General features: G+C 41.2%; 1 protein-coding gene across 1 annotated transcript in view; it reads left to right on the top strand.

Annotated features, from left to right (window-relative positions):
- Positions 1–7,743: 7,743 nt before the first annotated feature.
- Positions 7,744–16,583, top strand: part of LOC139170023 (NADH-ubiquinone oxidoreductase chain 5-like) — a gene marked incomplete at its 3' end in the record, with an annotated part of 41,350 nt that continues 32,510 nt past the window's right edge. Inside the window, exons 1-3 of the mRNA XM_070756725.1 lie at positions 7,744–7,874; positions 11,889–11,939; positions 12,143–12,498. Of these exons, the coding sequence (XP_070612826.1) occupies positions 7,744–7,874; positions 11,889–11,939; positions 12,143–12,498 (538 nt within the window). The remainder of the gene's footprint in view (positions 7,875–11,888; positions 11,940–12,142; positions 12,499–16,583) is intronic.

Here is a 16,583-nt window from a genome sequence, read left to right on the forward strand (position 1 = left end):
ACTTGGTGACTTTCTTGGAGACATTTCATGACCCAACTAGGTAACATCATCAATACTAGAAGGGAGTGGTTTTTGTGGAGAAAAGGAGGAAGGGGAAGAGCAAAAAAGGAGGAGGAAGAGGAATGTGAGGTCCTTGGTGTTCTTTGAGTTGGGTTCTTTTGTTGCAGATGTTCTATTATCTGATGAACTGTAACATCATCAGTGCTGGCAGGGAGAGCAAACCCTACCACCTACTAACACTGATGAAGTAATCTAGTTTGGTAATAACCCCCAAAACTTTTCCCTTAGACTCCCCACTGTTGACCTCTCCCGATTCCTACGAGGTCAGTAAGGGGCGTGCATAAGTGCAGCAGAGTGCCTTCCATCCCCTGTCCTAATGTTTCTCTTTTACTAGTATCATGTGTATAAATATTATATCTTTGTATACCACCAATACATACGTGACAAATAAAAAATAAAGTAAAGTAAAGTAAAGTAAAGTAATAAAATAAAATAAAAATAAATAAAATAAAAATAAATAAAATAAAATAAAATAAAATAAAATAAAATAAAATAAATAAAATAAAATAAAATAAAATAAAATAAAATAAAGTAAAGTAAAGTAAAGTAAAATAAAATAAAATAAAATAAAATAAAATAAAATAAAATAAAATAAAATAAACCAAAAAACAAACAAACAAACAAAAACAAAAAAACAAAAAAACTAAACTAAACTAAACAACTAAACTAAACTAAACTAAACTAAACTAAACTAAACTAAACTAAACTAAACTAAACTAAACTAAACTAAACTAAACTAAACTAAACTAAACTAAACTAAACTAAACTAAACTAAACTAAAACACCTGCAAGAAAACCTCCAACTTCAGAGAACCCCATTGTACATATGGGCCTCAAATCTGAACACCACCTTCCACGCTGCAACATCTTGTGGCCACATCAGTTTCATTTTTCCCAAATTCTGTCCCTTTTTTTCTGGGTCATTCTCAGCAGAGGCACGTCCAAAAGTTCAATTTTCCTATTTACTCAGCGCCGTGTTTATAAAGCTCAAGAGTAAATCCTTAGAACCACATTAGCGAAAGGTCACCCAATAACACATTTGCAGCTGGAACGCAGCAAAGTTTTGAGCAAATCCATATTTCAATATTTCCCTGACTTTATATATCAGCTCGCGAGGAATATAATTAAAGCTTTTGTGTATGGAAATGTCTCTTTCCATTGCAAAATCTGGAAAGGGGGAGTTTGTGGAATCACAGCCCTGAGAAAGGACATCCAGGATTATGGTAAATGACCCGTTGGACTTTGCCCGAAGGCATTCTTTACTCATTCCCTCGCTCCATCCTGTTCATCAACATTCAACCTTATCAGCATGAAAAAGTCCAGCCTATGTGTTCTGTCTGGGTCACTCCGGAAGCCAAAACCAACCCAAAATGAGAACCCAGACACACCAGTAAAAGGCAAAGGCAGTTTATAAAATTCAAGAAAAACACAGGTAACAGAAAATGTCCTTACAAACAGGAAAACGCTGGAACTTCAAATATATCCACGAAGGCAAAAGTCCATGCAGCAATACAGGATTCTTGCTGCCAAGACGAGGCTGTAGATAGCAGACCTACACCTCCCATGGGTCTTCCAAACTGCTGGGCCACAAGCCAGGAAAAGAGACGTCGAGAACAAAGCAGGTCACCATAACTCCAACTGATAACACTCCACATGGCTTCAAGGGCTTGCCTGCCTTTTAAATCCTGCTAAGGAGGACCACACCCAAGCCCAGCTGTTCCTAATTCAGTGCTGATAATACTTCTTTAATTGCTCCTTTCTTTGATCTGAACGTCTCTGTCGCATGTCAAGGACGGCTTGTGCTTCATCACCTAATGACTCCAAACTACTGGCTGGGGAGAGCCCCCACCCCCCCCGGGGCTCTCATGCTGTTCTCCTTCGTCCCATTCCTGACTTTCCTCTCCCCCGTCCGACTGCTCAGCCCCCTCCTCTTCGCTGTCCTCCTCCTCCGGGCATGGAGCCAGCAGAGACACAGCCGGTCCCTGAGCAGCCTCAGGCTGAACCACAACACTATGTAGTATGAAACTTCTGATAAATCCCACCAATACTTTTTGGTTGTTGTTCAGCGGCTACCCATTGAACTGACCCCTTTCAGTCCCAATCCATCCATCTATCCACTTCATGCTAATTCATTTAAGAGCTATACTGAAAGTCAGGGATGATGGGATTCTAATAATTTCCTTTGTTTGTTTAACAGAATAACAGAATTGGAAGGGATCCTGGAGGTCTTCTAGTCCAACTCCTGCTCAGCCAGGAGACCCTATACCATTTCAGACAAACGGTTGTCCAATATCTTCTTAAAAACCTACAAAGGTGGAGCATTCATAACTTCTGGAAGAAAGTTATTCCACCAGTTTATTGTTCTGCCAGTAAATTTCTAGGCTGCTTTTTTCCTTGATTAGTTTCCATCCATTGCTTCTTGTAATGCTTTCGGTGAAAAAATTGACCCTCTCTTTTTGGGGGGGGCAGCCCGTTAGATATGGAAAGACCGCTATCGTGTCACACTGGTCCTTCTTTTCAACTACACAGACCCAATTGTTTTGTTTTCTTATAAAAACTTGTCAGTGATATTGAAACAATCAAATCTTCTGAAAAAAGTCCCAGTTCCTTTCTTTGATTGATCAGTGCAAATCTATTTTGCATTGAAGATCAATTGCAGATAACTCTACAGAATCTGTAAGAAGTGAGAGAGGGAGGAATGGAAGCTGGAATAAGCCCTAGTGAGAAATTGGAAAACTAAATATATATGTATATGTCCCCCCCCCCTCCTAAATATAGGGCAGCTTCTCTTCAAATATTTATGTTAACCATTGTCTTCTTATTCTTGGATACAGTTTCTGACCTACATTTTGTAATCTACATCAAAGGCTGAGCCAGACAATTCTCTCTTTTCTGCTAATGCTTTGCTTTCCTTTGCTAACTGAACAAATGGAATGAGTTAGTGTTTGTTTTGAAAAGTTAAAATTAAAAAAAATCACCTATATCTATGTTCTGTCGGGCTCTCTGGTAGACTCCTCCCAAAAATTCACAGGTGCGAATTTCAGACACACACACATTTGAAAATTCAAAACAATGTTCTTTATAATGAAAATTCACTTAAACCAAGCCCTCTTTTTGTATAGCAAAGAGCACTCGTCTCCAAACAAACTGGTAATTTGTACAAGTCCCTTATCAGTTCTGAGATACTTAGCTTGCAGCTGTGAGGCAATTCACAGTCCTTCTTTCACAAAGTGAAACACACTTTGCTCTGGTTTAGGTTCAAAGCGGGGGGAAATCAGCACACAAAAGGTCAAAGTCAGTAAAGCAGTCAGGAAACACAACGATCAGATAATCCTCCACAATGGCCAAACCCACAGGCTGCTATTTATAACAGCCTCACTAATGACCACAGCCCCACCCAACCACAGGTGGCCTCATTTTCTTTGATAATAATCTCTCAGTTGTTGCTGCCTATGCATCGCTCTCCACATGTGTGGCTGTATCATTAACTTTTGTTCCGAATCCAAGGAGGAGCTAGAGAATTGATCTCCTTCTGAGCTGTCTGCCACACTCTCCTCCTCCCCGTCACTCATGTCTTCTTGGTCAGAGGAGCCTTCATCAGCAGATTCCACCAGGAGCAAAACAGGCCTGCAGCATGTGGATGTCTCCCCCACATCCACAGTCCTTGGGGCAGGAGCTGGGGCAGAGCTAACCACAACATATCTATAGCTCCAAATTATTAGTGCAAAAGTTTTGCAACAGGAGAAAAAAGCACCTTGACTAGAAAATAAGGATGGGGAAAAAAAACCCAACTAAATCACAACACCTAAACAGACCAGGCAGCACCCTGAATTTTAATCAATATGCTTTAAAAGATTTGCTTTTTCAGGATTCAAAAAATATACTCAGCAGACCCAAAGGCATTTGTTGTTTTTTTTCAAAAGCAAGTGGATCTTCTGGCTATTCTTTGAAGACATTTTGCTTCTCATCCCAAAAGCTCTGAGTGGATGCAGGGGAAAGGAAGGATTTATATTCCTTGAGACAGTTGGTCATTTGCATTCTTTTGGAGAGTCCTTAAATGCAAGAGAATGAACCCATCGGGGCAAAACTCAACAGCCCTTCTGCATTTGAAAACAAAGGCCACTCTTTGGAAGACAGCAAAAGGCCACATTTTGGACAGAGAAGGCAGCTGGTGGGAAAGAAGGGTCAAGGAAGCCATCTGTGTCCAATCTGGACAGCCCTCCCTCAACAGATGGGTGTTAAGGGTGTGTGCAGAGTGATCTTCAAACGTGGCAACTTTAAGACTTAGCGTAGCTGTCTGGAGAATTCTGGGAGTTGAAGTCCACAAGTCTTAAAGTTGCCAAGTTTGGGGACCCCTGCTCTAGAGTTATCAAGTGTTCTGTCGGGCTCTCTGGTAGACTCCTTCCAAAAATTCACAGGTACAAATTTCAGACACACACAAGTTTGAAAATTCAAAACAATGTCCTTTATCATGAAACTTCACTTAACCTAAGCCCTCTTTTTGTATAGCAAAGAGCACTCATCTCCAAACAAACTTGTAGTTTGTACAAGTCCTTTATCAGTTCTGCGATACGTAGCTTGCAGCTGTGAGGCAATTCACAGTCCTTCTTCTTTCACAAAGTGAAACATACTTTGCTCTGGTTTAGTTTCAAAGCAGGGAAAAATCAGCACACAAAGGTCTAAGTCAGCAAAGCAGGCACGAAACACAACGATCAGATAATCCTCCACAATGGCCAAACCCACAGGCTGCTAGTTATAGCAGCCTCACTATTCACCACAGCCCCACCCAACCACAGGTGGCCTCATTTTCTTTAATAATAATCTCTCAGTTGTTGTTGCCTATGCATCGCTCTCCGCATGCCTGGCTGTATCATTAACTCTTGTTCTGAATCCAAGGAGGAGCTAGATAATTGATCTCCTTCTGAGCTGTCTGCCACACTCTCCTCCTCTCTGTCACTCATGTCTTCTTGGTCAGAGGAGCCTTCATCATCAGATTCCACCAGGGGCAAAACAGGCCTGCAGCATGTGGATGTCTCCCCCACATCCACAGTCCTTGGGGCAGGAGCTGGGCTAGAGCTAACCACAACATCAAGGATGCACATGCCCAAAGAAACCAAGGCAACGCCTTGGTCTCTTCAGCCTTGAAAGACGGCGTTTAAGAGGTGACTTGATGAAAGGGTATAAAATCATGCATGGGATAGAAAAGGTGGAAATATTATTTTCTCTATCACACAATACTAGGACGAGGGGCCACTCCCTAAAGCTCATAGGTAAGAAAGTGAGGACAAATCAAAGGAAATATTTCTTCATCCAGAGGGTCCTTGGAATTCCTTTCCAGAAGAGGTTGTGATAGCTCTCAGCCTTGATAGCTTCAAGGCAGGATTAGACAGATTCATGGACCCAAGTGTATTGGTGGTTATTGAAACTGATGTCCATGTGCCACCTCTATGTTGGTTGAGGCCGGCAGGGTTCCCTTGAGTACCATTTGCTGGGGGTCGAGGGAAAGGGAGAGTTTTGTCTTCCCTTTCTGCCCAAGATCCCCATGGACAATGGGTGGGCTACTGTTGGACACAGAATGCTGGACTGATTCAGCATGGCTCTTCTTATGTTCTTTATGTTATTAAAGGAAGCGTGAAATTCCAGCAGATATCCAGGAGATATCAGTAATTATTCAGTCATACAAGACAGATACATTGAAGTATATTAATTGTTTGTTTGTTGTTTGTTTGTTTGCTGTTTGCTGTTTGCTGTTTGCTGTTTGCTGTTTGCTGTTGGTTGTTGGTTGGTTGGTTGATTGATTGATTTTTATGCCGCTCTTCTCCTTAGACCAAGGCAGCTTACAATATGTTAGCTATAGCACTAGAGCCAGCATATTGCCTCCACAATCCGGGTCCTCATTTTACCCACCTTGAAAGGATAGAGGGCTGAGTCAACCTTGAGCTGGTGATTTTGTTTTTGCTTCCGCGCATGTGGAAAATTCCCAAAAATCGCCAAAAATCTGCACACCTGTGCATCCTCTCGTGAGATTTTCCTTCCTCCACATGCGCAGGAGCCAAATCTTGCTCCAAAGTGCATTTCTGCCCACCAGTCACCAGCGTTACCCCTCCATCCAGATAGAAACCCAATACGTCCAGGTATCATCTCCAAATGCTTTACGGCCTCTGAATCAAAGGGGGGGGGAGGATGAAAACAGCAAAACCTAGTAAAACTGAGCACCGAAATTCACTTTTCCATTCAATTCTGAGGTAAATTATATCATTTCTGAGGTAAATTATATCATTTCTGAGGTAAATTATATCATTTCCCCTCCCTACCAGCTATTTTTTTTCCATTCTGTCTTTTTAATTTCAAGAGCCAACTCTCTCTTTTTCTTTGATGGGTGTAGAAATTTCTCTCCATCTGCTGCACAACTGACTCAACAATAGCAATGGAATAAAACGGCTGCCCTCTGAGGCGTATTTTTTCTTTAGCAAACAAATGAGTGTTGGAGAGGGGGAGGGATTTTTGGTTTCATTATTATTTTTTTGTTTAAGATTGGACCAAAATGCTAATTTTACTGAGAGCGTCTTCCGTTCTAGGTACGTTCAACAGAAGCCCGCAGGCAGCCTTGAACATGAACAGTTTTCCAAAAGTCTTTCACCTCAATGTATGTTTTCTGTAGCGTTCACTGTTTTTTTGGGTTTTTTTAACACATCAAGTTTTCCAATAAGAAAAGCACCAGGAGGCAGTTTCTACTCAGGCGTTGCTGCTTACACTTGGAAGGAAGCTTGAGTTATTTCATCAAGCAGGAGGGATGGTGCAGATAGAAAGCCACCCTCTGCATGGGTTGTTACAATGCCAACGGATTGCTCATTATTCCTCGTCCCTTCCAAGTTATTGTTTTCTTCAAGCTGAGCTCCGTTCCTGGTGACTTCAGCAACACATCCATGTAATTTGCTTGGAAGCAACCCAGATGCAGCCTGCCATTGCCTTCCTCTGAAATCTCTCTTTCTCTCCCCAGCAGGGATTAGCTATGGTCAGAGGCACCAAATCCATCCCAGGACATTCTTTTTATACTTTTCTGCACATGTATCACAACTTACTTCCTTGTTCTGTCTTAGTGACAGACAGTTTCCACATACAGTGGTACCTCTACTTACGAACTTCATCGGTTCCGTGATCGGGTTCTTAAGTAGAAAAGTTTGTAAGAAGAAGCATTTTTTCCCCACAGGAATCAACGTAAAAGCAAGTAATTGGGGAAAGCACATGGAGGGTGGAGGCCCTGTTTCCTCCCAGGAGATTCCTAGAGAGGCCCCACAGAGGCTTCTCCCCGCCTTTTCCAGCCCTGTTTCCTCCCAGGAGTTTGATTCCTAGAAAGGCCCCATAGAGGCTTCTCCCTGCCTTTTCAGTCCTTGTTTCCTCCCGGGAAATTCCTACAGAGGCCCCACAGAGGCTTCTCCCTGCCTTTTCCGGTTACAGTTTCGGAGGCTCAGGTTTGCAAGTGGGAAATTGTTCTTGAGAATAGGCAAAAAAATCTTGAACACCCGGTTCTTATCTAGAAAAGTTTGTAAGTAAAGGTACCACTGTACACCCATGTACATCTTAAGTAGATAGATAGATAGATAGATAGATAGATAGATAGATAGATAGATAGATAGATAGATAGATAGATAGATGAATATTTTTTTAAGGCAGAGGTTTAACATGTACATGGGTGTACAGTGGTATCTCTACCTAAGAATGCCCTTATCTATCTATCTATCTATCTATCTATCTATCTATCTATCTATCTATCTATCTATCTATCTATCTATCTATCTATCTATCTATCTATCTAAATGTGTACAAGATATTAGGTATGGTATAAACATATGAGCCGGGGTGGCGCAGCAGGTAGAGTGCTGTACTGCAGGCCACTGAAGCTGACTATAGATCTGAAGGTCAGCGGTTCAAATCTTATCACCGGCTCAAGGTTGACTCAGCCTTCCATCCTTCCGAGGTGGGTAAAATGAGGACCTGGATTGTGGGGGCAATAGCCTAGCTCTGTTTAAAAATGTGCTATTGCTAACATGTTGTAAGCCGCCCTGAGTCTAAGGAAAAGGGCGGCATAAAAATTGAATAAATAAATAAATAAATAAATAAGTAAACAAATAAATAAATAAACAAAAGCAAAGTAGGTACAGGTAATTTTTTCTTTCTTTCTTTCTTTCTTTCTTTCTTTCTTTCTTTCTTTCATACTTTCTTTCTTTCTTTCATACTTTCTTTCTTTCTTTCTCCTCAAAACAGTTCGATGCCGCTACATTCTCTTGACTTATCCACTTCCTTCTCTCTTTTTTTTTTGCCCCTAATAGTTTGAGATTTGAATTTGAATCAGAACAGAACGGAATGCACAATGGCAAAGCGTAAGCATAGAGAATTGAAGCACATTTAACATTTTCATTCCTTTGCCTATTTCCAAGGTGACCGATCAAGGTTGTGCTAATTAAAATGTACAACTCACACAGGTAACAGATGTCCAATGCCTTAACGCTTGTTCACTTTTTTCCCAATTTCTCTCTTCACCTCTCCTTTTTTGGTGCAATTTAAGAGAAAGCTGCCTTCTCTGCCAAAATAGATGAGATTGCTGATAGCTTAATTAGATGGACAGAGATACAGAGGACGTAAAACCAAGGCTTATTTGTGGCTTCTCTGATCTCTACCTCTTTGCTCTTTCAAGTCCGCTAAAGATTTCAACTCCGCTAACAAGTCTCCGCAGAGGGGCGGCATGCAAATCTAATAAATATTACAATGTCTGGTGTGTTATGCTTCAGAATTCGGTCATTATTATTATTATTATTATTATTATTATTATTATTATTATTATTTGTTCTTCCGGCGTGTTTCAACCACCCGTAATTACAGGGTAATTAGTCCAGGAAGACACACACCACACAATAAAAGGAAAACCCAAAAGTTTTTATAAACAGAAAAACAGAAACAGCTCCCTTTTTAAATGTCAAAGGGATTTTCTGGTACACACAAGGCACAGGTTAAATGCAGTCCAATTGCTCACCCAATAACTGGGAAATTGAGTCCAATTATAAAGTCCAGAGAGTCCACACACAATCTTGAACAGCACAAAAACCACGATCTTGACGAAACAATGAATCAGATAAACTGCCATGAGGCTAAAACACCCAGCTGCACTTTTATCTGTAGCACTATTTACAGCAGCCCCACCTAACCGCAGGTGGCCTCATTTTCTCTTGTAATAATCCTTCAGTTGTTGTCTCCTATGCATCACTCTACACATGCGTGGGTGTGTCATTAATTCTTGTTCAGAATCCAGGGATGATACAGATGATTGATCTCCTTCTGGGCTGTCTGCCAAACTCCCTTCTTCCCTGTCACTCACGCTTCCTTGGTCAGAGGAGGCTTCGTCGGCAGATTCCATCGGGAGCAAAGCAGGCCTGCGGCATGTGGATGTTTCCCCCACATCCACCTGCACATTCCTTGGGGCAGGAGCTTAGCCAGAGCTAACCACAACAATTATTATTATTATTATTATTATTATTATTATTATTATTATTATTATTATTATTATTATTATTATCCTTCCTCAGGAGTGGATGTCAGCATCAGGTCTAACAGGGTTTGTGTTGTCCACAGGAAGATGGAAAGATGTAGTCCCCAATACTTCCTGCTTTCTGTGGTGCCATTAATCCATGTCGTCTTCGACTTACAACAGTTCACTTAGTGGCCGTTCAACGTTACAATGATACTGGAAAAAGGGTCTTATGACTGTTTTTCTCATTTATGACCAGTAATGGGCAGCCAATTTTTTTACTGCCACACTGTGGGTGTGGCTTATTTTGTGGGTGTGGCTTAATGGTCATGTGACTAGGTAGGAGTGGCTTGTTGGCCATGTGACCAGGTGGGAGTGGCTTGAATGATCATCATCGTTCAACATTGAAGACAGAGACACACATTACATATACATACTGAACTTCTATGCTGTACACATATTCCCAACCATCCATACAATGGCTCATGGTTTCATTCCTCCCAAATCAGGGTTTAAAATAATTTCACCCTGGATGTTGCTGGGAGCAAATTTGGAGTTTTCACCCTCTGTGACAAAGTGAATTTTTGCATGGATTAACAGCAGCTAGTGCTAATCCTTCCTCTGGTGGGGAAATAACCTCACTTTTGAAAAGACACAAAAATGCCCGGGGCAATTGGTTCATTTCTTTGTTCTTCCTTCCTTCTTGTACAAAATAAAAAATATATATAAACTCAGCAAGTTTATAAATGTTTCCTTTTTATATCACAAAGAGGATAAGGTGAAATGTCTCCCTTCTCTTCGTTTTCTGCTGTGGTTATCTTAGGCCCTATCCTTTTTATTTTATTTTATTTTCATTTTATTTTTTTCAGAAAGTGGAATGGAATGGAATAGAATAGAATAGAATTGGAATTGGAATGGAATGGAATGGAACGGAACGGAACGGAACGGAACAGAACAGAATAGAATAGAATAGAATAGAATAGAATAGAATAGAGAATGGAACGGAATAGAATGGATTGAAATTGGAATGGAATGGAACGGAACGGAACAGAACAGAACAGAATAGAATAGAATAGCGAATGGAATGGAATAGAATGGATTGGAATTGGAATTGGAATTGAAATGGAATGGAATGGGATGGAATGGAATTGGAATGGAATGGAATGGAATGGAATGGAATGGAATGGAACGGAACGGAACGGAACGGAACAGAACAGAACAGAATAGAGAATGGAATGGAATAGAATGGATTGGAATGGAATGGAATGGAATAGAATAGAATAGAATAGAATAGAATAGAATAGAACAGAACAGAACAGAATAGAATAGAGAATGGAATGGATTGGAATGGAATGAAATGGAATAGAATAGAATAGAGAATGGAATGGATTGGAATGGAATGGAATGGAATAGAATGGAATGGAATGGAATGGAATGGAATAGAATAGAATAGAATAGAATAAATTAGAACAGAACAGAACAGAACAGAATAGAGTAGAATAGAATAGAATAGAATAGAATAGAATAGAATAGAATCAACCGAACCGGCTCTCTGCAAATGCAACATGCATTGAAGAGTCAATGGTCCTTTTTATCTCATCTGCTTTAGAAAGCTTCGCCACTTTACTTTACATAACTAGAAGAGCCCTCCAATCACAACGGAATACCCTAAGAAACTAGACTCACAACCCTGGGTTTAGAAAGCTTAGAACTATGTGGCCTTAAACACGACCTAAGCATAGATCATAAAAATCATCTGCTACAACGTTCTTCCTGTCAATGACTACTTCAGCTTCAACCACAACAACACACGAGCACACAATAGATACAAACTTAATGTAAACCGCTCCAAACTCGACTTCAGGAAACACAACTTTAGTAACCGAGTAGTTGATGCATGGAACTCACTACCAGACTCTGTAGTATCATCAACTAGCACCCAAAACTTTACCCTTAGACTATCCAGTGTTGGCCTCTCCTGATTCCTAAGAGGTCAGTAAGGGGCGTGCATAAGTGCACCAGTGTGCCTTCCGTCCCCTGTCCCAATGTTTCTCTTTTACTAGTATCATGTACATAAACATTATTATATCTTTGTATACCATCAATAGTACTTGACAAAACAAACAAACAAACAAATAAACTGATATATCTTTCTCTTTCCCTCTGTCTCTGTTTCTTTTATCTGTCTCTATTCCTTTTTCTCTCTGTCTCTGTCTTTGTGTCTCTGTCTCTGTCTCTCTGTCTCTTTCCCTCTGCCTCTCTCTTTTATTTCTCTCTTTCTCTTTCTGTCTCTTTTTCCCTCTCTGTCTATTTCTATCTGTCTCTCTGTCTATGTCTGTCTGTCTGTCTGTCTCTCTCTTTCTTTCTCTCTCTCTGTCTCTCTCGGTCTCTCTCTCTTTTTCTTTCTCTCTCTCTGTGTCTTTGTGTCTCTGTCTGTCTCTGTCTGTCTCTGTCTGTCTCTGTCTCTCTCTCTCTCTTATCTCTCTCTTTCTCTTTCTTTCTTTCTTTCTGTCTCTCTGTCTCTTTCTCTTTCTGTCTATTTCTATCTGTTTCTCTCTGTCTATGTCTGTCTGTCTGTCTCTCTATGTATGTTTGTGTGTGTCTCTTTCTGTCTCTGCCTCTCTCTTTTCTCTGTCTCTCTCTCTTTCTCTCTGTCTCTCTCTCTTTCTTTCTGTCTCTGTCTGTCTATCTATCCGTCTGTCTGTCTCTCTCTCTTTCTTTCTTTCTGTCTGTCTGTCTCTCTCTCTCTCTCTTTCTGTCTCTGTCTGTCTATCTATCTATCTATCTATCTATCTGTCTGTCTGTCTGTCTGTCTCTCTCTCTCTCTCTCTCTCTCTCTGTCTCTTTCTTTCTTTCTCTCTGTCTGTCTATCTATCTGTCTGTCTGTCTCTCTCTCTCTCTCGCTCTTATATGCACACACACACACACACACACACACACACACTCATTTCATACTGGAAGCAAATAGAAAAGAATAGGAAGGCAAGAAGAAAAAACCCACACTTGGTGAAGACTGCAAACCTGGCGTTTCAAACCATTCCCTCCCTCGGATTACATTGACACACAACCCCATTACATTGCAATAATCGTTGCACCAAGTAAAGATGGTATGTTGCCAGCTAAACTATTCCAGCTGATGGGCCCCTTCTCTTCTGTCTCCCCTTATTCAGCAAACCTCAAATGAGACCCAGAACATGAGAATCTGGAATGAATCGTGAACCTGTTCTCTTTTTCTAACTCGGGGAGGCGCAAACGGCTCTTCTGAGCTCAAAGAAGAACCTGAGCATTGCAATGCTTCAATTCTCTCATGCCCTCACATACTTTCGGCAAGGAAATAAAACCAGCAGGGGGGAATGTCTTAAAAAAACAACAAAAGCAGGACAAGCTATGTGTCAGCTCCACCAGGAAGACCAAAACGGGGCATCAGCTCCACGGGAAGGCTAAAATTACTTTTGTTGAGAAAAGACCCCGATGTAAGGAAAGATGGGAGGCCAAAGGAGAAGGGAACAGCAGAGCATGAGATGTTTAAATAGTATCATCAATGCAATGGACATGAGCTTGGGCACATTGCAGGAGAGGGTGGAGCAGTAGAGGGTAAAGGACGCTGCACCGATAGTAAAAGTTGAGCTGCACGCACAGCTTCAGGTCTCTGGCATACCACACATGTTTTTGCTTCTGCGCATGCGCAGAAGTCCTATTATTTTTAATATCTGTGTGAGTGACATAGGGGAAGGTTTGGTAGGGAAGGTTTGCCTATTTGCTGATGACTCTAAATTGTACAATAGGGTTGATATTCATGGAGGCGTCTATAATATGGCAAATGATTTAGCTTTACTAGATAAGTGGTCAAAGCAATGGAAACTGCAGTTTAATATTTCCAAATGTAAAATAATGCACTTGGGCAAAAGGAATCCTCAATCTGAGTATTGTATTGGCAGTTATGTGCTAGCAATAACTTCAGAAGAGAAGGAATTAAGAGTAGTGATTTCTAACAGTCTCAAAATGGGTGAACAGTGCAGTCAGGCAGTAGGGAAAGCAAGTAGAATGCTTGGCTGCATAGCTAGAGGTATAACAAGGAGGAAGAGGGAGATTATGATCCCCTTATATAGAGTGTTGGTGAGACCACATTTGGAATACTGTGTTCAGTTCTGGAGACCTCACCTACAAAAAGATATTGACAAAATTGAACGGGTCCAAAGACGGGCTACAAGAATGGTGGAAGGTCTTAAGCATAAAACATATCAGGAAAGACTTCATGAACTAAATCTGTATAGTCTGGAGGACAGAAGGGAAAGGGGGGACATGATTGAAACATTTAAATATGTTAAAGGGTTAAATAAGGTCCAGGAGGAAAGTGTTTTTAATAGGAAAGTGAACAGAAGAACAAGGGGACACAATCTGAAGTTAGTTGGGGGAAAGATCAAAAGCAACATGAGAAAATATTATTTGACTGAAAGAGTAGTAGATCCTTGGAACAAACTTCCAGCAGACGTGGTTGGTAAATCCACAGTAACTGAATTTAAACATGCCTGGGATAAACATATATCAATTGTAAGATAAAATACAGGAAATAGTATAAGGGCAGACTAGATGGAATATGAGGTCTTTTTCTGCCGTCAGTCTTCTATGTTTCTATGTTTCTAAGGGAACAGCAGAGCAGGAAATGTTTAAATAGTATCATCAATAGTGATGGGCAAACCCAACGGTGTTCGGCGATTATTGGAATTACATGGACGGAGCTTTGAAGTCACGAAGACGTCCTTCCTGGAGTCCACATTTCACCCGGCCAGGAAGGATGTCTCCGTGATGTCAAACTCCGCCCCTGGAATTCCCTATTGGGATTTCCCACCTCCATTTGAGCCTCCTGACCAGTCGACAGCTCCGCGGCTCTTTTGCAAAGCTGACAGCCGGGCGGCGGGGCTTCTCGGCATCCTTCTGAACCTGAACGCCGAACCCGAACTTTGCCGAACTTCCAGGTTCGGCATTTGGGAGAATGCCAAGAAGCCCCCCGGCTGTTTCAAAAGGCGACAGCCGGGCGGCAGGGCTTCTCGGCGGCCTCCTGAACGCCGAACCCAGAAGTTCAGCAAAAGTTCGGGTTTGGGAGGACGCCGAGAAGCCCCCCGGCTGTTTCAAAAGGAGACAGCCGGGCGGCGGCGCCCAGCAAAGCACCGTTTTTGCGTTGTTGTTTTTTTTGCTTGCACGCATTAATTGGTTTTACATTGTTTCCCATGGGAAACATTGTTTCGTCTTACAAACTTTTCGCCTTACAAACCTCCTCCCGGAACCAATTAAGTTCATAAGATGAGGTATTACTGTATATCAGTAGCAAAGCTAAGTGAAAGGCTGACAAAGTAATTCCTAGGCTCACTAATATTCAACCTTTGGAATGAACGATTCCGACTGCAGTATTTGAACTGGAGAAGATTTAGCACCAAAGGTAGGGGAAGAATGACATTTATTTGCATTTAAATGACAAATTACCCAGTGCACAGTTCTTCACCTGTATCTGAACTGTACAACACATCTATAATCCCTGCTATTTTAATTCGGTGACACAGTTTGCTTTTTACAAAGTGCCATAAATATCTGGGGTCCACTAGGAACAAGCGCATACAAAGGGCGCATAAAAGGAAATTTGGAACGCAAGTTTTAAAAATGCACAGTAAGGGAAAGCCATGAAGATATTATATCAATATCAGTTCCACACATAGAGTGTTACATTGGGCAGTAATAATTGTTATTTTTTTCTCTCTCTCTTCTGTTCAGTTGTGTCCAGTTCTTGGAGAATGCTTGCATAAGTCTCTGTATGGGTTTTTTTGACAAGGTTTTTCAGAAATGGTTTGTCATTGCCTACTTCCTAAGGCTAAGAGAGGGGGACTGGCCACATGCGCAGAACAAAACCAATTGCCAAAATCTCATACGTGTATGAAGCCTCCTCTGACCAAGGAAGCGGGAGTGACAGGGAAGAGGGGAGTTTGGCAGACAGCCCAGGAGGAGATCAATCATCTGTATCATCCTTGGATACTGAACAAGAATTAATGACACATCCACGTGTGCGTAGAGTGATGCATAGGAGACAACAACTGAAGGATTATTACAAGAGAAAAGGAAGCCACCTGTGGTTGGGTGGGGCTGCTGTAATTAGTGCTACAGATAAAAGTGCAACCTGGTGTTTTAGCCTCATGGCAGTTTATCTGATTCATTGTTTCGTCAAGATCGTGGTTTTTGTGCTGTTCAAGATTGTGTGTGGACTCTCTGGATTTTAGAATTGGACTCAATTTCCCAGTAATTGGGTGAGCAATTGGATTGCATTTAACCTGTGCCTTGTGTGTACCAGAAAATCCATTTGACATTTAAAAAGGGAGCTGTTTCTGTTTTTCTGTTGATGAAAACTTTTGGTTTTTCCTTTTATCATGTGGTGTGTGTCTTCCTGGACTAATTACCCTGTAATTATGGGCGGTTAAAACACGCCGGCAGAACAGGGTCTATATTTGGTTGAATAGAAGAAATTCTCAATGAATCCAAGACTATGTAAATTTATTATCTTGAAATGTATATAAATAGAGATATGAAATGTTCTGTCGGGCTCTCTGGTAGACTCCTCCCAAAAATTCACAGGTACAAATTTCAGACACACACACGTTTTAAAATTCAAAACAATGTGTTTTATAATGAAAAGTCACTTAAACTAAGCCCTCTTTTTGTATAGCAAAGAGCACTCGTCTCCAACCGAACTGGTAATTTGTACAAGTCCCTTATCAGTTCTGTGATACTTAGCTTGCAACTGTGAGGCAAGTCACAGTCCTTCTTCTTTCACAAAGTGAAACACACTTTGCTCTAGTTTAGTTTCAAAGCGGGGGGAAATCAGCACACAAAAAGTCAAAGTCAGTAAAGCAGTCACGAAACACAAGGATCAGATAATCCTCCACAATGGCCAAACCCACAGGCTGCTATTTATAGCAGCCTCACTAATTACCACAGCCCCACCCAACCACAGGTG

The sequence above is a fragment of the Erythrolamprus reginae genome, chromosome 7 (assembly GCF_031021105.1).
Source record: "Erythrolamprus reginae isolate rEryReg1 chromosome 7, rEryReg1.hap1, whole genome shotgun sequence".
In the NCBI taxonomy this organism is placed as follows: domain Eukaryota; kingdom Metazoa; phylum Chordata; class Lepidosauria; order Squamata; family Dipsadidae; genus Erythrolamprus; species Erythrolamprus reginae.